Source organism: Bos javanicus, unplaced genomic scaffold (assembly GCF_032452875.1).
Source record: "Bos javanicus breed banteng unplaced genomic scaffold, ARS-OSU_banteng_1.0 tig00002723_1, whole genome shotgun sequence".
Classification (NCBI taxonomy): Eukaryota; Metazoa; Chordata; class Mammalia; order Artiodactyla; family Bovidae; genus Bos; species Bos javanicus.
In genome coordinates, this window is record NW_026893594.1 from 2,366,267 (window position 1) to 2,393,355 (window position 27,089).

General features: G+C 37.7%; 1 protein-coding gene and 1 pseudogene across 1 annotated transcript; both read right to left on the minus strand.

Annotated features, from left to right (window-relative positions):
- Positions 1 to 259: 259 nt before the first annotated feature.
- On the minus strand, positions 260 to 2,220 carry LOC133243902 (olfactory receptor 4A47-like; annotated as a pseudogene).
- Positions 2,221 to 21,709: 19,489 nt separating this feature from the next.
- Positions 21,710 to 22,627, minus strand: LOC133243894 (olfactory receptor 4A15-like). The gene has a single exon (XM_061410622.1). The coding sequence runs from the start codon at positions 22,625 to 22,627 to the stop codon at positions 21,710 to 21,712; it is 918 nt and encodes a 305-aa protein (XP_061266606.1).
- Between the last annotated feature and the right edge of the window lie 4,462 nt (positions 22,628 to 27,089).

Below are 27,089 nucleotides of genomic sequence, written 5' to 3' on the forward strand. Positions count from 1 at the left end.
CTAATTTATTGCATATGATTTATTGACTGTTTATTGTAAATGCATGCTACTTCTCTAGATGCAGAGCCAAACCAGACATTATAAAGTTTACAGTCTAAAAAAAAAAAAAAACCTGTTAATAGCAGAGTAAATTTACAGTCCATTCTTTAATTGTAAATATCATAACTCCTTTAAAGAAAAAGAAGTTTGTATCACTTTGGAAACTTCTATAATCCAAGAAGATTGGCTCTAATGCTAAATTAGCTTAGTCATATTGGATTTACCACTTTATATGATTTTTTTTTCTGCAGAGTTTCTTCACAGCATTAGACATCTTAGAATTTCTTAGACTGTAAATTAACAGGTTCAGCATGGGAGTTATGACTGAATAAAACACACTCAATTATTTGTCAATGGGGAAGGTTTTAGCAGGTCTTGTATACATGAAAATACAGGGAACAAAGAAGCAGACAACCAGAGTGATGTGGGAACCACATGTCTGGAGGGCTTTCCGCCTCCCTTCCTGACTCAAGTTCTTCAGAGAGTGCAGGATGACTCCATAGGAGATGAGTAGGAGCAGAAACACTATACAGCAGATCAGTTCTCCATTGGCCACAACCAAAATGCCAATGACATAGGTGTCAGTACAGATGAGTTTTAGTAAAGGGAACATGTCACACATAAAGTGATCAATGACATTGGGGCCATAGAATGGGAGCCCATAGACAGTGCCAAGTTGAATTACTGAGTGCATAAAATCTCCAACACAGGACACCACCAGCAGTAAAATACACACCCTCTGCCTCATGATCACAAAATAATGCAATGGCTTACAGATGGCCACATAGCAGTCATGGGCCATCACTAGCAGAAGGATGATCTCTGATATACCAAAAAAAGTGCTCTGTAAACAGCTGGATAATACAGGATTGGAAAGATATGGTATTATTCCCAAAGAACAAGTCTGAAATAAATCTGGGGGAAATAGAAGAGCAAAAAACTAAATCTGTAAATGATAAACAAGCAAGAAAAAGTACACTGGTGAGTTCAGGGTCTTACTGCCTACTATAGTCGTGATGATGAGCAGATTTCCCACAACCGTCAAAATGTAGAGGAACAAGAACAAACAAAAAGAAATTTTCACTTCTTTGGATTCTGTGTGAGGCCCAGGAGGATTCCTTGGTTCCATCTAGTCTGAACAGGAGCTGAGTTAACCTATTAGAAGTTTACCTGTAAAACAAGGAGAAAAAAAATTAATGCATTATTGCATTTCTGCATGCTGTCACTTTAGCCATGTGCAACTCTTTGTGACCCTATGGACTGTTGCCCATCAGACTCCTCTGTCCATGGGATTCTCTGGTACAGAACACTGGAGTGGGTTGCCATTTCCTTCTCCAGGGATCTTCCTAACCTGGGGATTGAACTTGTGTCTGCCTGCATCTCCTGCATTGTAGTTGGATTCTTTACGCACTGAGCCACTTGGGAAAACCTAATGCATTAGAAATTTCATTTCTTCATCCATTCAATTAAAAGAATATGTTGGAGTATATAGATATTGTGATTACCAAGTAGAATAAGGCATAGCTCCCTACCCTCAGAACCAGAAAATTCCAGACCCACATAATAAGTACCATTATAAGAGTATATGTTCACACAAGCTAAGTGTAACAGAATAGGAATACATTAATTAAACTGAAATTGGAAAATGTTTCCCAAAGGAAGCAAATACATTAGGTGAATTTTAAAGGAAAATTGAAACAAGAGGAGAAGATGAGAAGGGAACTCCTTAAAAAGGTATACCATATATAAAGTCACAAATGTATAATATTGAGACCACTTTAACTCATTTACATATTTATTGTGAGTAGCTCAAATAAATAAAACATTACCATCCTGAATTTTCTCAAACCACATAGAGACTCTTTAGCGTCTTTAGTTAGATATTCCTCCTTTTCCTGACCAATACATGCTGAAGCAAATTAACTTTGTATCTCAAGCACCTATCTGCCCTCTTATTTCCAAATCTGTGTAGGCAGCATCTCCAGTTTAGGACATCTACAACTGGATATCAACCTAGTATAAAAAATAAATTTTAAAATTTCCACAATATAAGACATTAAATGGTACTACCTTCCTTTTAATTGCTGAGAAAACAACAACAACAACAACAACAACAACACACCTCAGAGTGTTCTTCACTGATTTATTACTCTCAGATTGTTTATTGATGATTTTAATCATGTTGTCTCACTTCCAAAGTATGTCACAAATTTGATCATTCCCTACTAGACTTACTCCCCAACAGGTTTTCTTCCTGGCTCACTGAAACAGCCTCCTGCCTACATCCTTCCACTTTTATTCTGGCCTCCAGAAAACTGTTTTCTTGAAGAAGCTCATATAATCCTCTTTAGATCTTGTTCTGATTGTATCATCCACTTCTTAAAACCCCTACAGGGGACTGCGAACATGCCCCCACAATTCAATATGTCACGTGAAAATTTACAGTAACCAGATATGTAGTCCCCATTTCAGTTGAAGAAACTAAGGCTCAGAACATCTAATTTTCCAAAGATTGCACTTTCTTAAGTAATAAAGCTAGAATTGAATCTAAGTTTATTTCAGAGTAATTTAGTTTCTTACATAATAAAGCCTCACAATGGGGAAGCCCACTTCCCACTAGTTCTTTAGTCTTACCTTCTTACTTTATTTTTAACTCACTCATAGGACCTGAAATACCTCTTTTATCAAGTTAGATGCTAGATGGCAAAATACCACATTATTATTTGAGGTTGATTTTTACTTCATTCCATTGTCCATTTTATTCATGGAATTTTCTGATTATTCAGAATGTAAAGTTTAAAAATAAAATAAAATTAAAAAAATTTTAAAAAATAAAGATGTTAAAAAAAAGAAGATTGATGCCCACCAAACCAAACAAAAGAGGAAGAGATAGGGAATCTACCTGATAAAGAATTCCGAATAATGATAGTGAAATTGATCCAAAATCTTGAAACTAAAATGGAATCACAGATAAATAGCCTGGAGACAAGGATTGAGAAGATGCAAGAAAGGTTTAACAAGGACCTAGAAGAAATAAAAAAGAGTCAATATATAATGAATAATGCAATAAGTGAAATTAAAAACACTCTGGAGGCAACAAATAGTAGAATAACAGAGGCAGAAGACAGGATTAGTGAATTAGAAGATAGAATGGTAGAAATAAATGAATCAGAGAGGATAAAAGAAAAACGAATTAAAAGAAATGAGGACAATCTCAGAGACCTCCAGGACAATATTAAACGCTACAACATTCGAATCATAGGGGTTCCAGAAGAAGAAGACAGAAAGAAAGACCATGAGAAAATACTTGAGGAGATAATAGTGGAAAACTTCCCTAAAATGGGGAAGGAAATAATCACCCAAGTCCAAGAAACCCAGAGAGTACCAAACAGGATAAACCCAAGGAGAAACACCCCAAGACACATATTAATCAAATTAACAAAGATCAAACACAAAGAACAAATATTAAAAGCAGCAAGGGAAAAACAACAAATAACACACAAGGGAATTCCCATAAGGATAACAGCTGATCTTTCAATAGAAACTCTTCAAGCCAGGAGGGAATGGCAAGACATACTTAAAATGATGAAAGAAAATAACCTACAGCCCAGATTATTGTACCCAGCAAGGATCTCATTCAAGTATGAAGGAGAAATCAAAAGCTTTTCAGACAAGCAAAAGCTGAGAGAATTCTGCACCACCAAACCAGCTCTCCAACAAATACTAAAGGATATTCTCTAGACAGGAAACACAAAAACGGTGTATAAACTCGAACCCAAAACAATAAAGTAAATGGCAACGGGAACATACTTATCAGTAATTACCTTAAATGTAAATGGGTTGAATGCCCCAACCAAAAGACAAAGACTGGCTGAATGGACACAAAAACAAGACCCCTACATATGTTGTCTACAAGAGACCCACCTCAAAACAGGGGACACATACAGACTGAAAGTGAAGGGCTGGAAAAAGATTTTCCATGCAAATAGGGACCAAAAGAAAGCAGGAGTAGCAATACTCATATCAGATAAAATAGACTTTAAAACAAAGGCGGTGAAAAGAGACAAAGAAGGTCACTACATAATGATCAAAGGATCAATCCAAGAAGAAGATATAACAATTATAAACATATATGCACCCAACACGGGAGCACCACAGTACGTAAGACAAATGCTAACAAGTATGAAAGGAGAAATTAACAATAACACAATAATAGTGGGAGACTTTAATACCCCACTTACACCTATGGATAGATCAACTAAAGAGAAAATTAACAAGGAAACACAAACTTTAAACGATACAATAGACCAGTTAGACCTAATTGATATCTATAGGTCATTTCATCCCAAAACAATGAATTTCACCTTTTTCTCAAGCGCACATGGAACCTTCTCCAGGATAGATCACATCCTGGGCCATAAAGCTAGCCTTGGTAAATTCAAAAAAATAGAAATCATTCCAAGCATTTTTTCTGACCACAATGCAGTAAGATTAGATCTCAATTACAGGAGAAAAACTATTAAAAATTCCAACATATGGAGGCTGAACAACACGCTGCTGAATAACCAACAAATCACAGAAGAAATCAAAAAAGAAATCAAAATTTGCATAGAAACGAATGAAAATGAAAACACAACAACCCAAAACCTGTGGGACACGGTAAAAGCAGTCCTAAGGGGAAAGTTCATAGCAATACAGGCACACCGCAAGAAACAAGAAAAAAGTCAAATAAATAACCTAACTCTACACCTAAAGCAACTAGAAAAGGAAGAAATGAAGAACCCCAGGGTTAGTAGAAGGAAAGAAATCTTAAACATTAGAGCAGAAATAAATGCAAAAGAAACAAAAGAGACCATAGCAAAAATCAACAAAACCAAAAGCTGGTTCTTTGAAAGGATAAATAAAATTGACAAACCATTAGCCAGACTCATCAAGAAACAAAGGGAGAAAAATCAAATCAACAAAATTAGAAACGAAAATGGAGAGATCACAACAGACAACACAGAAATACAAAGGATCATAAGAGACTACTATCAACAATTATATGCCAATAAAATGGACAACGTGGAAGAAATGGACAAATTCTTAGAAAAGTACAACTTTCCAAAACTGGACCAGGAAGAAATAGAAAATCTTAACAGACCCATCACAAGCATGGAAATTGAAACTGTAATCAAAAATCTTCCAGCAAACAAAAGCCCCGGTCCAGACGGCTTCACAGCTGAATTCTACCAAAAATTTAGAGAAGAGCTGACACCTATCCTGCTCAAACTCTTCCAGAAAATTGCAGAGGAAGGTCAACTTCCAAACTCATTCTATGAGGCCACCATCACCCTAATACCAAAACCTGACAAAGATCCCACAAAAAAAGAAAACTACAGGCCAATATCACTGATGAACATAGATGCAAAAATCCTTAACAAAATTCTAGCAATCAGAATCCAACAACACATTAAAAAGATCATACACCATGATCAAGTGGGCTTTATCCCAGGGATGCAAGGATTCTTCAATATCCGCAAATCAATCAATGTAATACACCACATTAACAAATTGAAAAATAAAAACCATATGATTATCTCAATAGATGCAGAGAAAGCCTTTGACAAAATTCAACATCCATTTATGATAAAAACTCTCCAGAAAGCAGGAATAGAAGGAACATACCTCAACATAATAAAAGCTATATATGACAAACCCACTGCAAACATTATCCTCAATGGTGAAAAATTGAAAGCATTTCCTCTAAAGTCAGGAACAAGACAAGGGTGCCCACTTTCACCATTACTATTCAACATAGTTTTGGAAGTTTTGGCCACAGCAATCAGAGCAGAAAAAGAAATAAAAGGAATCCAAATTGGAAAAGAAGAAGTAAAACTCTCACTATTTGCAGATGACATGATCCTCTACATAGAAAACCCTAAAGAGTCCACCAGAAAATTACTAGAAATAATCAATGACTACAGTAAAGTTGCAGGATATAAAATCAACACACAGAAATCCCTTGCATTCCTATACACTAATAATGAGAAAACAGAAAGAGAAATTAAGGAAACAATTCCATTCACCATTGCAACGGAAAGAATAAAATACTTAGGAATATATCTATCTAAAGAAACTAAAGACCTATATATAGAAAACTATAAAACACTGGTGAAAGAAATCAAAGAGGACACTAATAGATGGAGAAATATACCATGTTCATGGATTGGAAGAATCAATATAGTGAAAATGAGTATACTACCCAAAGCAATTTATAGATTCAACGCAATCCCTATCAAGCTACCAACAGTATTCTTCACAGAGCTAGAACAAATAATTTCACAATTTGTATGGAAATACAAAAAACCTCGAATAGCCAAAGAGATCTTGAGAAAGAAGAATGGAACTGGAGGAATCAACTTACCTGACTTCAGGCTCTACTACAAAGCCACAGTTATCAAGACAGTATGGTACTGGCACAAAGACAGAAATATTGATCAATGGAATAAAATAGAAAGCCCAGAGATAAATCCACGCACATATGGACACCTTATCTTCGACAAAGGAGGCAAGAATATACAATGGATTAAAGACAATCTCTTTAACAAGTGGTGCTGGGAAATCTGGTCAACCACTTGTAAAAGAATGAAACTGGACCACTTTCTAACACGATACACAAAAATAAACTCAAAATGGATTAAAGATCTAAACGTAAGACCAGAAACTATAAAACTCCTAGAGGAGAACATAGGCAAAACACTCTCCGACATACATCACAGCAGGATCCTCTATGACCCACCTCCCAGAATATTGGAAATAAAAGCAAAAATAAACAAATGGGACCTAATTAACCTTAAAAGCTTCTGCACATCAAAGGAAACTATTAGCAAGGTGAAAAGACAGCCTTCAGAATGGGAGAAAATAATAGCAAATGAAGCAACTGACAAACAACTAATCTCAAAAATATACAAGCAACTCCTACAGCTCAACTCCAGAAAAATAAACGACCCAATCAAAAAATGGGCCAAAGAACTAAATAGACATTTCTCCAAAAAAGACATACAGATGGCTAACAAACACATGAAAAGATGCTCAACATCACTCATTATCAGAGAAATGCAAATCAAAACCACTATGAGGTACCATTTCACACCAGTCAGAATGGCTGCGATCCAAAAGTCTACAAATAATAAATGCTGGAGAGGGTGTGGAGAAAAGGGAACCCTCTTACACTGTTGGTGGGAATGCAAACTAGTACAGCCACTATGGAGAACAGTGTGGAGATTCCTTAAAAAACTGGAAATAGAACTGCCTTATGATCCAGCAACCCCACTGCTGGGCATACACACTGAGGAAACCAGAAGGGAAAGAGACACGTGTACCCCAATGTTCATCGCAGCACTGTTTATAATAGCCAAGACGTGGAAGCAACCTAGATGTCCATCAGCAGATGAATGGATAAGAAAGCTGTGGTACATATACACAATGGAGTATTACTCAGCCATTAAAAAGAATACATTTGAATCAGTTCTAATGAGGTGGATGAAACTGGAGCCTATTATACAGAGTGAAGTAAGCCAGAAGGAAAAACATAAATACAGTATACTAATGCATATATATGGAATTTAGAAAGACGGTAACAATAACCCGGTGTACGAGACAGCAAAAGAGACACTGATGTATAGAGCAGTCTTATGGACTCTGTGGGAGAGGGAGAGGGTGGGAAGATGTGGGAGAATGGCAATGAAACATGTAAAATATCATGTAGGAAACGAGTTGCCAGTCCAGGTTCGATGCATGATGCTGGATGCTTGGGGCTGGTGCACTGGGACGGCCCAGAGGGATGGTATGGGGAGGGAGGAGGGAGGAGGGTTCGGGATGGGGAACACATGTATACCTGTGGCGGATTCATTTTGATATTTGGCAAAACTAATACAATTATGTAAAGTTTAAAAATAAAATAAAATTGGAAGAATAAAAAAAAATAAAATTAAATTAAATTAAAAAAAAAAAAGAAAAAAAAAAGGAAAAAAAAAAAAAAGAAGATTGTTTTTATTTGCACTGTAAATTTTTAAATGAAATTCCATGCTGCATGTACACACACACACACACACACACAAAATATACACACAATTTTCTAGGTTGGGATAATTTATCAAAGACAAATAAATGTTCTTTTAAAACAGGAAGAGCAACTAACCATTTGCAGGAAAAGTGTCACTAGTTACTTCTTTTCCTACTAATTTCAAGATAGAAAAATACCATCCAATTATTCAGCCATTTTCATTAGATCATCCAGACTACCTGACTTGAGACATGAGAAATATTTGTGTGTTTTGTATGCAATGCTTTAAGCCTAACCAAGGACCTCCTAAAATTTTTATATCAGTTCTTATAAGGATAAGATACTTTTCCTGATATGGGCAAAGATCAGGACATTTTATCCCTTTTAACCACATTTATGCTTGAATCTTTTTTATTTTTTTCTTGTATTGAGTCTTAGAATTGGAATTATCCAAGACTGACTTATGCTTAATTAAATTCACTGGGATTTTCCACAAAGTTTTAAAAGTATATGTACTTGTAAATATACTGTTGGGGCAAATCATGTAGACAGGATCATAAAGCATAACATGAAGGAAAAAATAGTTTTAGAATCATTTTGAAGATATTGGAACTTAGAATAAAAGATCAGCCCAATTATTCTGCTCCACTTAGACTGTTTAGAAACATGCTTTCTCAGTTCAGTTCAGTTCAGTTCACTTCAGTCGCTCAGTCATGTCCACTCTTTGCGACCCCATGAATCTCAGCACGCCAGGCCTCCCTGTCCCTCACCAACTCCTGGAGTTCACCCAGACTCACGTCTATCAAGTCAGTGATGCCATCCAGCCATCTCATCCTCTGTCGTCTCCTTGTCCTCCTGCCCCCAATCCCTCCCAGCATCGGAGTCTTTACCAATGAGTCAACTCTTTGCATGAGGTGGCCAAAGTACTGGAGTTTCAGCTTTACCATCATTCTTTCCAAAGAAATCCCAGGGCTGATCTCCTTCAGAATGGACTGGTTGGATCTCCTTGCAGTCCAAGGGACTCTCAAGAGTCTTCTCCAACACCACACTTCAAAAGCATCAATTCTTTGGCACTCAGCCTTCTTCACAGTCCAACTCTCACATCCATACATGACCACAGGAAAAACCATAGCCTTGACTAGATGGACCTTTGTTGGCAAAGTAATGTCTCTGCTTTTGAATATGCTATCTAGGTTGGTCATAACTTTCCTTTCAAGCAGTAAGCGTCTTTTAATTTCATGGCTGCAGTCACCATTTGCAATGATTTTGGAGCCAAAAAAAATAAAGTCTGACAGTGTTTCCACTGTTTCCCCATCTATTTCCCATGAAGTGATGGGACCAGATGCCATGATCTTCATTTTCTGAATGTTGAGCTTTAGGCCAACTTTTTCACTCTCCACTTTCACTTTCAAAAAGAGGCTTTTCAGTTCCTCTTCACTTTCTGCCATAAGGGTGGTGTCATCTGCATATCTGAGATTATTGATATTTCTCCTGGCAATCTTGATTCCAGCTTGTGTTTCTTCCAGTCCAGCATTTCTCATGATGTACTCTGCATATAAGTTAAATAAGCAGGGTGACAATATACAGCCTTGACATACTCCTTTTCCTATTTGGAACATACTTTCTAACCACCTACAGAAAGCTTTTCTTTCCTTTTATTTAATACTAAATTTATTCTGCCTTGGAGTTTGGATAGATTCATAAACAATTTTATCACCAATTTAGATGTAATGATCATTTATCTATTTTTTAAATTTAATGTATCTATTTAATGTCAGGAACTATACTATCAGTGAGGACACAGTAAAATAAAAATACTGGGGAAATCATGTAAAAGTTCCTTCCTACAGAGATCACATATTCTTATAATAAAGTTAAACAATTTTAAAAAAGTAAGTGAGGTCATTTGGTTTCAGTTCAGTCCCTCAGTCGTGTCTGAGTCTTTGTGACCCTATGGACTGCAGCACATCCATTACCAGCTCCCAGAGCCTACCCAAACTCATGTCCAATGCATCAGTGATGCCATCCAACCATTTCATCATCTGCCATCCCCTTCTCCTCCCGCCTTCAATATTTCCCCGCATCAGAGTCTTCTCCAATGAGTCAGTTCTTCGCATCAGGTGGCCAAAGTGCTGGAGTTTCAGCTTCAGCATCAGTCCTTCCAATGAATATTCAGGACTGATTTCCTTTAGGATGGACTAGTTGGATATCCTTGCAGTCCAAGAGACTCTCAAGAGTCTTCTCCAACACCACGGTTCAAAAGTATCTGTTATTCAGCACTCAGCTTTCTTTATATCCAACTCTCACATCCATATATGACTACTGGAAAAACCATAGCTTTGACTAGATGGACCTTTTTGGTAAAGTGAGGTCATAGTCACTTCTTGTAAGACAGTGAATTACAAATAGTAAAGTGACAGAAACTTGAAAGGAGATTGAGTCAGACCTACTTACTGATCTTAGAGAGAGTCTCCCAGAGAGGGAGGAAGCAGTTGGGACTCACTTTGGGGAGATAGATGTTGATAGCAGCCATTTTGGGGAGATATCCTACAATAGGACACTGGTGCTGGCAAGCTTTGTTTTGAAATTCTCCCTCTAGCTTTTTAGTTGTAGGACCCAGTCCCATCCACTAGCCAGCCAATCTATAAAATGTAACCAAATAGATGTCTTCCTCCGTGTTATACATGATATCAGGAGGTGAAATGTATGCTATGCCCTTTGGGTGAACAGCAGTGTGTCAGAAGGAAGAAAAGTGGATTGGAAAGAAGAAAGGTTTAGAGCAAGAAAAACCTGAGTTAACATCTTATTTCTCCCATTTAACAGGTATGGGACTTTGGGCATACTATTTCACCTCACAGAAACTTAGTGTCTCATGTAAAATTGTTCATTTAATTTTAGAGTATTCTTGTGAAGATTAAATTAGATACTACATGCATCCCCATCATGTTAGCCTTTTGTTGAAGTCTACTCCAAATATTTTAACTCACTGATGCTTCTAGAGCTCATTCTTCAGCTTTAGGATTCCAGATGTCATCCTGGCTTGTAGCTACGTCAATTGAACTGCCTTGTAACCAAATCAGTTATAGTGTAATTTGCATAAAATGAAAATGGCACACATTTGAAAAAAATGTAAGCAAAAGAAACCCAAAAAAATCTCTGAACATGCCCTTTAGATATGTGGATGATTGTATTTTTCAAAAATTAATACAACACCACTCATCCCATGTTCTATAAACACGATGTGACTTTGTCACTTTCAAATCACATGATGCCATCAATTTCTCCACCTCCTCAACCTTGGGCAGTGTATCTGACTGCTTTGAGCAATAGAGGATGGTGAAAATAGGAGTAAGCTAGTTTGGGGATAAGTTCTTAACTGGTGTGACACTATCTACTGTCATCCAGTGGGATCCCTGACTATCATGTCAAAAGTCTGACTATTCTACTGAAGAGAACTAGCTGACCTTCCTCTAAATAAATAGGGAGAGAAACCCCATGGGTCCCTTCCAGCCAGCACTTCTGAGATACCACACATGTATATTAAGTTGTCCTGGATCCTAGGGGCCATCCAGTTATCAGTTCAATAGCACAGAATGACTTCATTCCATGACATCTGAAGCAGAAGAAATATCCAGTCAATCTCTGCTTGAATTCTTGGCCCACAAAATTTTGGGATAAATAAAATGATTAAGTCAAGAAAATGTAGTCTTATGCATGTAGCAAAAGATAATCAGAGGAAAAGGGGAAAGGTGCTTCCCTAACAAAAATTTAAAGCATGTGGCATTGGCTTGGTGCCAGAAGACTGATAGCAGTTAGAAGGGTTTTGAAGAGTCTGTAATTAAAGGCTTACAAAGAAACTGTTTTCTTTCCTGGAAAGGTCTGGCCATACCATCACCTACAATAACTGGAAAATAGAAACAGGTACTTTGATTAAGATTTCTAAGTAGAATACTGAAACTGACATCTGTTTCTTTTAGACGTGTTCAGTTCAGATCAGATCAGTCACTCAGTTGTGTCCAACTCTTTGCAACCCCAAGAACTGCAGCACTCCAGGCCTCCCTGTCCATCACCAACTCCCGGAGTTTACCCAAACTCATGTCCATCAAGTCGGTGATGCCATCCAGCCATCTCATCCTCTGTCGTCCCCTTCTCCTCCTGCCCCCAATCCCTCCCAGCATTAGGGTCTTTTCCAATGAGTAAGCTCTTCTCATGAGGTGGCCAAAGTACTGGAGTTTCAGCTTCAATATCAGGCCTTCAAAGTACACCCAGGACTGATCTCCTTTAGGATGGACTGGTTGGATCTCATTGCAGTCCAAGGGACTCTCAAGAGTCTTTTCCAACACCACAGTTCAAAAGCATCAATTCTTTAGTGCTCAGCTTTCTTCACAGTCCAACTCTCACATCCATACATGACCACAGGAAAAAACAGAGCCTTGACTAGACGGACCTTTGTTGACAAAATAATGTCTCTGCTTTTGAATATGCTGTCTAGGTTGGTCATAACTTTCCTTTCAAGGAGTAAGCGTCTTACTTTCATGGCTTCAATCACCATCTGCAGTGATTTTAGAGCCCCCCAAAAAATAGAGTCTGACACTGTTTCCACTGTTTCCCCATCTATTTCCCCTGAAGTGATAGGACCAGATGCCATGGTCTTAGTTTTCTGAATGTTGAGCCTTAAGCCAACTTTTTCACTCTCCTCTTTCACTTTCATCAAGAGGATTTTCAGTTCCTCTTCACTTTCTTCCATAAGGGTGGTTTCATCTGTATATCTGAGGTTATTGATATTTCTCCCAACAATCTTGATCCCAGATTGTGCTTCTCCCAGCCCAGTGTTTCTCATGATGTACTCTGCATATAAGTTAAATAAGCACGGTGACAATATATAGCCTTGACGTACTCCTTTTCCTATTTGGAACCAGTCTGTTGTTCTATGTCCATTTCTAACTGTTGCTTCCTGACCTGCATATAGGTTTCTCAAGAGGCATCTCTCAGAATTTTCCACAGTTTATTGTGATCCACACAGTCAAAGGCTTTGGCATATTCAATAAAGCAGAAATAGATGTTTTCCTGGAACTCCCTTGCTTTTTTGATGATCCAGCAGATGTTGGCAATTGGATCTCTGGTTCCTCTGCCTTTTCTAAAACCAGCTTGAACATCTGGAAGTTCACGGTTCAAGTATTGGTGAAGCCTGGCTTGGAGAATTTTGAGCATTACTTTACTAGTGTGTGAGATAAGTGCAATTGTGTGGTAGTTTGAGCATTCTTTGGCATTTCCTTTCTTTGGGACTGGAATGAAAACACCTTCTCCAGTCCTGTGGCCACTGCTGAATTTTCCAAATTTGCTGGCATTTTGAGTGCAGCACTTTCACAGCATCATCTTTCAGGATTTGAAATAGCTCCACTAGAATTCCATCACCTCCACTAGCTTTGTTCATAGTGATATTTTCTAAGGCCCACTTGACTTCACATTTCAAGATGTCTGGCTCTAGGTGAGTGATCACACCATCATGATTATCTGGGTCATGAAGATTTTTTTTGTACAGTTCTTCTGTGTATTCTTGCCACCTCTTCTTAATATCTTCTGCTTCTGTTAGGTCCATACCATTTCTATTCTTTATCGAGCCCATCTTTGCTTGCAATGTTACCTTGGTATCTCTAATTTTGTTGAAGAGATCTCTAGTCTTTCCCATTCTGTTGTTTTCCTCTATTTCTTTGCATTGATCGCTGAGGAAGTATTTCTTATCTCTCCTTGCTATTCTTTGGAACTCTGCCTTCAGATGCTTATAACTTTCCTTTTCTCATTTGCTTCTCACTTCTCTTCTTTTCACAGCTATTTGTAAGGCCTCCCCAGATAGCCATTTTGCTTTTTGGCATTTATTTTCCATGAGATGGTCTTGATCCCTGTCTCTGGTACAATGTTACAAACCTCTGTCCATGGTTCATTAGGCACTCTGTCTATAAGATCTAGTCCCTTAAATCTATTTCTCACTTCCACTGTATAATCATAATGGATTTAAGTCATACCTGAATGGTCTAGTGTTTTTCCCTACTTTCTTCAATTTAAGTCTGAATTTGGCAATAAGGAGTTCATGATCTGAGCCACAGTCAGCTCCTGGTCTTGTTTTTGCTGACTGTATACAGCTTCTCCCTCTTTGACTGCAAATAATATAATCAATCTGATTTCAGTGTTGCCCATCTGGTGATGTCCATGTGTAGAGTCTTCTCTTGTGTTGTTGGAAGAGGGTGATTGCTATGACCGGTGTGTTCTCTTGGCAAAACTCTATTAGCCTTTGCCCAGCTTCATTCCATATTCCAAGGCCAAATTTGCCTGTTACTCCAGATGTTTCTTGACTTCCTACTTTTGCATTCCAGTCCCCTATAATGAAAAGGACATCTTTTGGGGGTGTTAGTTCTAAAAGGTCTTGTAGGGCTTCATAGAACCGTTCAACCTCAGCTTCTTCAGCGTTACTGGTTGAGGCATAGGCTCGGATTACCATGATACTGAATGGCTTGCCTTGGAAACAAACAGAGATCATTCTGTCATTTTTGAGATTGCATCCAAGTACTGCATTTCAAACTCTTTTGTTGATGGTGATGGCTACTCCATTTCTTCTAAGGGATTCCTGCCCCCAGTAGTAGATATAATGGTAAGTTGTGATAAATAATGGGTAAAGAGAGATGAGTCACTACAGCAACTGTTAAATTTTCAAGCAGAATTCAGGAAAAAAACAAACAAACATAAAGGAGCCTGTACTTACTTTTCCATAAAATGGAACTGGTCCCATTCCCAGTCATTTCAAAGAGTCAAACTCTCTTAGAAGAAATGGCATCAAGATAACTGTCATCTCAATGTTGTAAATATAAGACTATTTGTTAAGACTTCAGAAGGACTTAAGGTGTGTCTCATAAACAGTTTAACTACATAAAATTATTTCTAAAAGCCTTAAGGGTATTGTCCTACTGCACACAAACTTTAACCAAAACGTGAGAAAGTTTATTCAGAAGATGTTTGTGGATGTGGCCCTTGTTTAATGAAGTAAACTCCAATTTTGAAAAGTCTACAAAATCTTTAAGAGGGCTACACTAAAAGAAGCAGTATAGACTTTCTTTGTGAACAAGAATATCATTTTATCCTGCTCCCATGCAAAATAATTATATGTAAGTTTATGTGGAAGAAATAGAATGTCTTTAGCTCATAAGTCTTCCCTTTTTAATTTTTAAAATATATACATATATTTTTCAGCTTTATTGAGATACAACTGACATGTAACATTGTGTAAGTTTAAGGACTCTGGAGGAGGAAATGGCAACCCCTTCCAATATTCTTGCCTGGAAAATTCCACAGACAGAGGAGCCTGGTGGGCTACAGTCCATGGGATTACAAAGAGTCAGACACCACTGAGTGAATAACATACACACCCTAGTTGTTTCAAACTTGATGATGATTTGGTATAGATACATATTGTGAAATATATGTATGCATATATTCCCAGCTGGCACAGTGGAAAAAGTATCTGCCTGCCAATGCAGGAGATGCAAGAGATGCTGATTCGATTCCTGGGTCGGGAAGATCCCCTGGAGAAGGAAATGGCAACCCACTCCAGTATTCTTGCCTGGAAAATTCCATGAACAGAGGAGCCTGGCAGACTGCAGTCCATGGGGTGGCAAAGAGTCAGACATGACTGAACACAATAACAACAGTATATATACATATATAAAATATATGTATGTATTATGAAGAGATTGCCATTATAAAGTTAATTAATGCATCCACCTGGAGAAGGAAATGGCAAGCCACTCCAGTATTCTTGCCTGGAGAATCCCATGGACAGAGGAGCCTGGAAGGCCATGGTCCATAGGGTGGCAGAGAGTCAGCCACAACTGAAGCGACTAAGCACACACGCATGCAATGCATCCATCACCTCACACAATTATAATCTGTGTGCATGAGGTGAGAGCATTGAACATCTACTCTCTAGGAAACTTTCAGTATATATTACAATATTGTTAACTATTGTCACCGTGCTGTACATCAGATGCCCAAATCTTATTTATCTTATTAGTGGAATTATCTACCCTTTGAAAAACATCCTCCAATTTCCGTCATCCATCAGCACTTGGCAGTCAACATTCTACTCTCTGCTTCTGAGTTAAATTTCACATATAAATGAGATCAAATAGTATTGTCTTTCTATTTCTGCTTATTTCACTTAGCATAATGTGCTTAAAGTCTCTTCATGCTATATTGTCACAAATGACAGGACTCCCTTCTATTATATCATTGAATAATATTGCATTTTATATATATATATATATATATATATATATATATATATATGCTATTCTATTATATATAATGTTCCAATCCATATATATGTGTGTGTATGTGTGTATAGCATATTCAAAAGCAGAGACATTACTTTGCCAACAAAGGTTCATCTAGTCAAGGCTATGGCTTTTCCTGTAGTCATGTATGGATGTGAGAGTTGGACTGTGAAGAAGGCTGAGGGCTGGAGAATTGATGCTTTTGAACTGTGGTGTTGGAGAAGACTCTTGAGAGCCCCTTGGACTGCAAGGAGATCCAACCAGTCCATTCTAGAGGAGATCAGCCCTGGGATTTCTTTGGAAGGAATGATGGTAAAGCTGAAACTCCAGTACTTTGGCCACCTTATGCGAAGAGTTGACTCGTTGGAAAAAACTCTGATGCTGGGAGGGATTGGGGGCAGGAGGAGAAGGGGACGACAGAGGATGAGATGGCTGGATGGCATCACTGACTTGATGGACGTGAGTCTCAGTGAACTCTGGGAGTTGGTGATGGACAGGGAGGCCTGGCGTGCTGCGATTCATGGGGTCGCAAAGACTCAGACACGACTGAGCGACTGATCTGATCTGATCTGATATGCATTTGGGGTATTTTTTTATCCTTTCATGAATCAATGGTCATTTAGGTTGTTTACACATCTCCTGTGTTCTGAATAATATCTCAACAGGTTCCTGATTTCATATTTTGGATATAATCAAAGAAGTGAAATTCCTGAATCATAGGGCAGTTTTATTTTTAATTTTTTGAGAAATCTTCATAATATTTTCCATAGTGCCTTAACACATGTACATTCCCAACAACAGAAGTGGGGTTCCCCTTTCTGTACATCCCCACAAACATTTATCAACTTCTACATATCTCAGATATCTCATTTTTATTACAGTTTGCATTTCCCTGATGATTAGTGATGTTGAGCAGTTAAGCACCTTCTAATGTTCCTGTTGGCCATTTCTATGTCTTCTTTGGACAAATATCTACTCGAGTTTGTTGCCCAGTTAAAATTGACTTATTTGGATATGTGTTAGTGAATTGTAGAGTTCCTTATGTAATTTAGAAATTAGCTTTGCAAATATTTTCTCCCATTTCATAAGTTACCTTTCCATTGTGTTGATTGTTCCTTTGATGTGAAGATCAGTCTGGATTAAGAACCTTAGGTCTTGGACTTTAGGCTGATGTCATGCTAGGATCAGACTTCAATAACCTTCTAGCTTTTGCCTCCTTCCTCTGGGAACTCTGAGCTGACATTTTACAAGGTTGACAACATCACTGGGCACCCACTGTATACATAGTCATGTATCTACATGGAGAAGGAAAGATACCCGGAAGAACTGATTTTCCAGCTATCCTTACCAAGGCATCATTCATATAAGTAAGTCTTCAATCTTTCTTAAAGTCCAGAAATTTGGCTTTGACTAGCAGAGTGACTTCAGTCCATACCACATGGAACAGAATAATTGTTCATCAAGTTCTATCTAAATTCATGTACATTCAGATACAGACCAATGTATAGCAAATTTTAGCCTGGTGTATGGACAGATACAAGCCTGTGTGTGATTAAATACAGACCTGTGAATGGCAAGATATGTGCAGACAAATCAAGTCTATGTGTGATCACATCAAACATATATGCATATACATATGCAAATACATTCAGGTCGGTATTCAGATACTCATCCATGGGTTTTCAGATGCAGACTGGTGTATGTTCACACACACTTGTTGTTGATGTTTAGTTGTGTCCAACTCTTTGTGACCCTGTGGACCATGACCTGTCAGGCTCCTCTGTCCATGGTTTTCTTCAAGCAAGAATACTGGAATGGGTTGCCATTTTCTTCCCCAGGGGATCTTCCTGACTCAGGGGTCAAACCTGTTTCTCTGCATCTCCTACACTGAAAATGCATTCTTTACTGTTGAGCCACCTGGAAAGCTCCTTCACGTATACAGACATACATGCATATAATTACAGATCTACAAATCATTGATGATGTACATACATTGTGGTCCTACAAATTCACAGGGGATTGGATACAGAGCTGAAGGCATGATGGGACTCATTGCACATTTTTGGATTTGGGCCTATTAATGTTTGAATACAGATATACACCTGTAGATTTGGGGTTGTGCTGTAATTCATGCCAGAATAAGACATTAAATCCTTTCTGACCAGCTTACTGAAACTGAATCAAATATAAGTAAGAAAAGCAAAAGGCAAAATTTTATATACTCCATGGAGATGATTGTAAATTTTTATTAATATGTCAATCAGTTTTCCACAATATGTGTCTTTTTCTAGATGGGAAAACAAAATATTAAAGCATGTAATTTTCCTCAAAATAAAAATGCAGTCATAGTATTCTAAATATGTCTTTATGGGATGTTTCCCATCTTTGTAAATGATCGTAAATTTTAGAAGAGAGGGGGGAAGTAAGGTAGGAGGACAAAGAAGAGGAATTAATAATTACGGTGACAGATATTTTCACCTGTTTGCAGAAACACAAGCAAAAATAAATTATTGATGGGTTTAACAATAAATATTTTGAAAAGTTATTTAAAGAAAAGCAAGAAGTTAAAATTTATAAAATCAATGGAAGGAAATGGAGTTTTCCAAGTGTAATGTGATAGAAGGAAGAAAAAAGTGAAATTATATATAAATAGCATCATTATATTTAAAACATCCATTATTATGTCACTAATAGTATGATAAATGAATATTTATATAAAATGTTAAAGAACAGTAATTGGTTGTAGCAAATATATATTTAATATAGGAAGAGTTAATCAAATCAAATTTATCAATAAAAATTCTCACTCCCATATATTCATGATTCAAGAAACTGACACACTTTATGAAGTGGATTCTATTCCCATGTATGTATAAGGAACAGGGAATACAAAGACAATTAAATACCTTTTTCTGACTTGGTGAAGATGGTGATTGCAGCCATGCAATTAAAAGACGCTTACTCCTTGGAAGGAAAGTTATGACCAACCTAGACAACATATTCAAAAGCAGAGACATCACTTTGTCAACAAAGGTCCATCTAGTCAAGGTTATGGTTTTTCCATTAGTCATGTATGGATGTGAGAGTTAAACTATAAAGAAAGCTGAGCACCAAAGAATTGATGCTTTTGAACCATGGTGTTGGAGAAGGCTCTTGAGAGTCCCTTGGACTGCAAGGAGATCCAACCAGTCAATCCTAAAGGAGATCAGTCCTGGTTGTTCATTGGAAGGACTGATGTTGAAGACGAAACTCCAATACTTTGGCCACCTGATGTGAAGAACTATTTGAAAAGACGCAGATGCTGGAAAAGATTGAAGGCAGGAGGAGAAGGGGACGGCAGAGGATGAGTTGGTTGGATGGCATCGCTGACTCAATGGACATGAGTTTGGGTGGACTCCGGGAGTTAGTGATGGACAGGGTAGCCTGGCATGCTGCGGTCCATGGGGTAGCAAAGAGTCAGACATGACTGAGCAACTGAACTGAACTGAACTGAACAGACTAATGAACAAAGCTAATTAACAAATATTTTTTTTATTTTATTTTCCTAATTTTATTTTATTTTTAAACTTTACATAATTGTATTAGTTTTGCCAAATATCAAAATGAATCCACCACAGGTATACATGTGTTCCCCATCCTGAACCCTCCTCCCTCCTCCCTCCCCATACCATCCCTCTGGGCCGTCCCAGTGCACCAGCCTCAAGCATCCAGCATCGTGCATCAAACCTGGACTGGCAACTCGTTTCCTACATGATATTTTACATGTTTCATTGCCATTCTCCCAAATCTTCCCACCCTCTCCCTCTCCCACAGAGTCCATAAGACTGTTCTATACATCAGTGTCTCTTTTGCTGTCTCGTACACCGGGTTATTGTTACCATCTTTCTAAATTCCATATATACGCGTTAGTATACTGTATTTATGTTTTTCCTTCTGGCTTACTTCACTCTGTATAATAGGCTCCAGTTTCATCCACCTCATTAGAACTGATTCAAATGTATTCTTTTTAATGGCTGAGTAATACTCCATTGTGTATATGTACCACTGCTTTCTTATCCATTCATCTGCTGATGGACATCTAGGTTGCTTCCATGTCTTGGCTATTATAAACAGTGCTGCGATGAACATTGGGGTACACGTGTCTCTTTCCCTTCTGGTTTCCTCAGTGTGTATGCCCAACAGTGGGATTGCTGGATCATAAGGCAGTTCTATTTCCAGTTTTTTAAGGAATCTCCACACTGTTCTCCATAGTGGCTGAACTAGTTTGCATTCCCACCAACAGTGTAAGAGGGTTCCCTTTTCTCCACACCCTCTCCAGCATTTATTATTTGTAGACTTTTGGATCGCAGCCATTCTGACTGGTGTGAAATGGTACCTCATAGTGGTTTTGATTTACGTTTCTCTGATAATGAGTGATGTTGAGCATCTTTTCATGTGTTTGTTAGCCATCTGTATGTCTTCTTTGGAGAAATGTCTTTTTAGTTCTTTGGCCCATTTTTAAAAAATATTTGTTAATTTTTAATTAACAAATATTTTTAACTCATCATTTAAAATATCTCTACAAATTAGAAGATTAAATTTCTGTCTTTGATCACTTTGACTGCAAAACAAAGTCCAATTGGCAAAATAACTATGATTTGATTATTTTCTGCATATATACCTTTTCATTCAGATTAGTTTTGTATACTTAGCCTCTTTATGCTTAGTATTATATTGTCTGAAACATCACTTTTCTTCACTGTTAAGATGCTCAGCTATATGAAAAATAAGATATGAAAATTATCTGACAAATACTAACATAAAATACTTACTTCAAATATTTATGTGGGCTTCCTTTGAGTGGAGAGATGTGAATCAAGGTGTTATGTCTTATTTTTTATTATTGTAAGCTCTGTAATAGACCTTATTAATTCCAGAAAGATTACATTACTTAAGACAGAAACATAGAAAAAAATCTTCCACTAACTTAAATAAATTACAGTATTAACTAAAGCTTAACACAGAACATCAATGTATAGTATCAACAGAGATATTTACACCCCAAGTCTATACATATTTTCATAGTAAATGGTGACAGTGTTAAAAATATATTTAAAACAAAATACATATTTTAAACTAGGAAATTAGGAAAATCTTAAAAGTGTATTTTGATCATTGGAGGTATTCATATAATAAAGATTTTAATTATGCCCAAGCTATTAAACCTAAGAAAAAATTTACTACAATTAAAAAATTATACAAGGCTTTCATGGAAAGAGTAATTTTTCATTGAAAATAGGTGATACACTTTCCTGTTGCCTCATTTTCTTTTATTAGTCCAGAGCTTTTTCATGGCATTTTTCATCTCAGCATTTCTCAGAGTATAGATTAGAGGGTTCAGCATAGGAGTGATAATTGTGTAAAACACAGTCAAGGATTTATCAGTTGGTAAGGTGGAAGGAGGTCTCACATACATAAAAATACAGGGCACAAAAAAGAGGACCACCACGGTAATGTGGGAACCACAGGTGGACAAGGCTTTGCGCCTCCCTTCCTGACTAAGATTCTTCAGGGAGTGCAGGATGATCCCATAGGAGATGAGTAAGAGCATGAAGATGATCACACAGATCGCCCCATCATTGGCAACCACTGTGAGGCCAATAATGTAGGTGTCAGTGCAAGCAAGTTTCAACAAGGGATACATATCACAGATGAAGTGGTCAATGACATTGGGGCCACAGAAAGGAAGGTTGTAAACAAAGAGAAGTTGAACTACAGCATGTAAAAACCCACCAACCCAGGCCAGGAGAAGAAGCATAACACATACTCGCTGATTCATGATGGTCAAATAATGCAAGGGTTTGCAGATGGCCACATAGCGGTCATAGGCCATGACCACCAGGAGCAAAATCTCAGCACCACCAAATAAGTGTCCTATAAAAAGCTGGGTCATGCAAGCTTGGAAGGAAATGGTTTTCTTTACATAGAGTAAATCTATGATCATATTTGGCGTGACTGTAGTAGAATACACAGCATCCATAAATGATAAGTAGCCAAGAAAGAAGTACATAGGGACATCCAGGCTTGGACTGAACACCACAGTCAGGACAATGAGTAGGTTGCCCACCATCGTCACAATGTAGATGAGCAAGAACACCACAAACAATATTTTCTGACCCTGGACACTCTGAGTGAGTCCCAAGAGGACAAACTCAGTTACATTTCTCCTTTGTTCCATAGATTTTTCTATATGTCATATTTCAGAAATATTTCAGGACGAATTAGCTGTAAATATAATTCTTACACATGGCTGCCTGGAAAATTAAGATAATGCATTTACTTATTGAACCAATAGGCAGTATGGTTGTTATGTTCTAATACTTTCAGAGATTATAATACCAGCCTGATTAAAATATCCTCCCTAACTTCAACAATATTATAAGCAGGAGGCAAGTGATTAGATAAGTCAGTGGAGTTCTACAGATACTATGTCATCTTCTAATGTTTAACATATTAACAAACAATGCTTAGAGAACATTATCAATTGAATCTATCAATGTAGAGATTTAGAAATACCTGCCCTTTAAAATATCCCCAGATAGAGATATTTGAATTTGGTTTCCAGGAACACTTGATATTAGAGAAGGTAAGTCTATTCTGGATCTTTATAATTTTAAACTATTTGGAAAAATGACACATTACAAAGTAAATGAGTTACCACAACTAGAACTAGCTTTCAATTTGGAAGCTAATTTAATTGTACATATAGCTAATACCTTACACAAAAATAAAAATTGATTAAAAACTCAAAAAAAGTAAAGCAAGATTTACTTCATATTTACATTACAGCTAGTAAAGAAGACAATTTTCTCCATTCTAATGGTGGAAGAATCTTCTTAACGAATCACTGAAATTCCAAATAGATGTCTTAGAAATTTTCCATTATTTTTAAGGATTTAGGAAAAGATACCACAACATCAATAGACATACGTAGTTACTAGAAATCATTTTGGAGAAGGCAATGGCACCCCACTACAGTACTCTTGCCTGGAAAATCCCATGAACGGAGGAGCCTGGTAGGCTGCAGTCCATGGGGTCGCGAAGAGTCGGACACGATTGAGCGACTTCACTTTCACTTTTCACTTTCATGCATTGGAGAAGGAAATGGCAACCCACTCCAGTGTTCTTGCCTGGAGAATCCCAGGGACGGGGGAGCCTGGTGGGCTGCCGTCTATGGGGTCACACACAGTCGGACACGACTGAAGTGACTTAGCATAGCATAGCATAGCATAGCAATCATTTACATTTTATAAGATATAATTGGAAATAATATCTAAAATAGACAAAGATCCCTAAAGAATCAACTAATAAAATATAAATTAAATATAAAATGAATTAAAAACAAGCAATTAAAAAAGAAGACATCTAAATGGCAAACATACATATGCTTGGATGCTGAAGCTCACCTGTGAAGACAAAAATAGGAATTGAAGTAATAGCTTGCTTGCTGCTGCTACTGCTGCTGCTAAGTTGCTTCAGTCGTGTCCGACTCTGTGAGACCCCATAGACGGCAGCCCACCAGGCTCCCCCGTCCCTGGGATTCTCCAGGCAAGAACACTGGAGTGGGTTGCCATTTCCTTCTCCAATGCATGAAAGTGAAAACTGCAAGTGAAGTCGATCAGTCGTCTCCGACTCTTAGCGACCTCATGGACTGCAGCCTACCAGGCTCCTCCATCCATGGGATTTTCCAGGCAAGAGTACTGGAGTGGGGTGCCATTGTCTTCTCGGCATAGTTTGCTTACAGCAGTATTACTTTGGGTTCTTTAAAGCCACTTGATCAAGTTCTACAGATGCTATATAGCCTTCTAATTTTTAACATGTTAACAAGCAATACTTAGAGAACATTATCAATTGAACTTATCATGAGATTTAGAAGTATCTGACCTCTAAAATACCCCCAGATAGATACACTTGAAGTTAGTTTCTAGGTACACCTGATGTTAGAGAAGGTAAATCTATTCTGGATCTTTATAATTTGAAAGTATTCTAAAACAGTATTACATAATAAAACTGATCCCAACATATTTTAGTAATAGCAAAGGACTCCTGATTTGGCTGATCATGAGAATAAGATAGGAGAACTTTTAAAGGACTGAATTCTCACCCCATCAGTGTACTGTTGCAAAATGGAAAGCCTAGTTCAGAATCTTGTTTGTCAATACACTTGCTGAGTTACCTGCATAAGGAGAAAGACTTTCAATTGATATTCTGGGCTCTGGTGGCTTCTTTTTTGTCTTTGAGGCACTGATGCCATCTCTGGAAACACAGAGCAAGATACATGCAGCGTCACTGGACCTTGAACTGGACACTTTTCATGTTTGTAGAAAATCAGATTATTTCCAGTCTTTCAGAAAAATATTACTCTTCATATTGCTGGAATTTTCAGAATGAATCTAAATGTCCTGTTGCCCAAAGAAATTTGAATCTTTATTGTGAGCAGACATTTAAAATATTCATTGCTGGCAAAAATTCTCCTTTTAAAAAGCTAATGTTAAATCAACATTTTGAGTAGAGAGAAAATTGTAAGTTCTGTGTGTATTTTCAAACAAAAATTGCTCTTTTTGTTTTATAACAATAAAAGTGAAACAGAGAAATAGCATTTACCACATTTTCATTCTCAATCAGTTATATTATTCTGTCTTCACTCAGTATTGTTGAATTTTGGGTTTTCTGAAAGGTGGAGAATAATTTCATATACATACTTTATTTATGTGTATGTATTTATTGTGTTTTTGAGTCTATCATTTTAATGCATGAAGAAGTCAGTCATGTGAGCACTGGTATAAGCTAATACTCTCAGAGGTAAGGGCAAATGTCTGTAAACACTTTATCTGCCTTTAAACTACACCACATATAATTGAGGCATTTAATTGGTGCATCTCCAAGAGTGATTCTTTTCTAATTATATTCTTGGAAACTTAATCAAAATTTTGACAACAGACTCTACCTCCAGAGATGCCACCAGATCACCAAATTGATCTGGACTTAGAGAACTCTTTTGGGGAAAAAGCATAAAAGAACAAATTGAGGTCAAGCCACCAAAAGGGAAAAGCCCAATCTGGATAGAAATGAAACATGTGAAAACTTCTCTTTTAAATCATGACCTTCAAAGTCAGCAAATCTGTTGAAGTTCATTCTTTGTCTTTGCACATGACATCTGATCTGATTTCCAGAAATGATGAATGCCAACTTCAGAACAAGTCATTTAAAACTTGTTTCTATTGCAGATAAAATTGTCAAAAGAATCTGTATTTGTGTGAGAGTGAAGAAAGGAAAAAACATTTGTGAGACTCTTCTACCTATCTCAAAGTTCTGTTCACAGAGACACAATTCAGCAATATAAACAGCACATGACATACAGATGGCTAACAAACACATGAAAAGATGCTCAACATCACTCATTATCAGAGAAATGCAAATCAAAACCACTATGAGATACCATTTCACGCCAGTCAGAATGGCTGTGATCTAAAAATCTACAAGCAATAAATGCTGGAGAGGGTGCGGAGAAAAGGCAACCCTCTTACACTGTTGGTGGGAATGCAAACTAGTACAGCCACTATGGAGAACAGTGTGGAGATTCCTTTAAAAACTGGAAATAGAACTGCCTTATGACCCAGCAATCCCACTGCTGGGCATAAACACTGAGGAAACCAGAACTGAAAGGGACACATGTACCCCAATGTTCATCGCAGCACTGTTTATAATAGCCAGGACATGGAAGCAACTTAGATGTCCATCAGCAGATGAATGGATAAGAAAGCAGTGGTACATATACACAATGGAGTATTACTCAGCCATTAAAAAGAATACATTTGAATCAGTTCTAATGAGGTGGATGAAACTGGAGCCTATTATACAGAGTGAAGTAAGCCAGAAAGAAAAACACCAACACAGTATGCTGCTGCTGCTGCCGCTAAGTCGCTTCAGTCGTGTCCAACTCTGTGCGACCCATAGATGGCAGCCCACCAGGCTTTCCGTCCCTGGGATTCTCCAGGCCAGAACACTGGATTGGGTTGCCATTTCCTTCTCCAATGCATGAAAGTGAAAAGTGAAAGTGAAGTCGCTCAATCGTGTCCGACTCTAGTGACCCCATGGACTGCAGCCTACCAGGCTCCTCTGTCCATGGGATTTTCTAGGCAAAAGTACTGGAGTGGGGTTCCATTGCCTTCTCCCCAATACAGTATACTAACACATATATATGGAATTTATAAAGATGGTAACAATAACCCTGTATACGAGACAGCAAAAGAGACACTGCTGTGTAGAACAGTCTTTTGGACTCTGTGGGAGAGGGAGAGGGTAGGATGATTTGGGAGAATGGCATTGAAACATGTATAATATCATATATGAAATGAGTCACCAGTCCAGGTTCCATGCACGATACTGGATGCTTGGGGCTGGTGCACTGGGATGACCCAGAGGGATGGTACAGGGAGGGAGGAGGGAGGAGGGTTCGGGATGGGGAACACATGTATACCTGTGGTGGATTCATGTTGACATATGGCAAAACCAATACAATATTGTAAAGTTAAAAACTTAAATTAAGGGAAAAAAAAAAAAAACCAGCACACGAGTGCTTAGTCACTCAGTTGTGTGTGACTCTTTGCCACCCTTTGGACCATAGCCCATCAGGCTCC

Excerpts from the sequence above, each read along its gene's own strand:
- LOC133243894 (XM_061410622.1), bottom strand. The coding sequence starts at position 22,627 with ATGGAACAAAGGAGAAATGTAACTGAGTTTGTCCTCTTGGGACTCACT.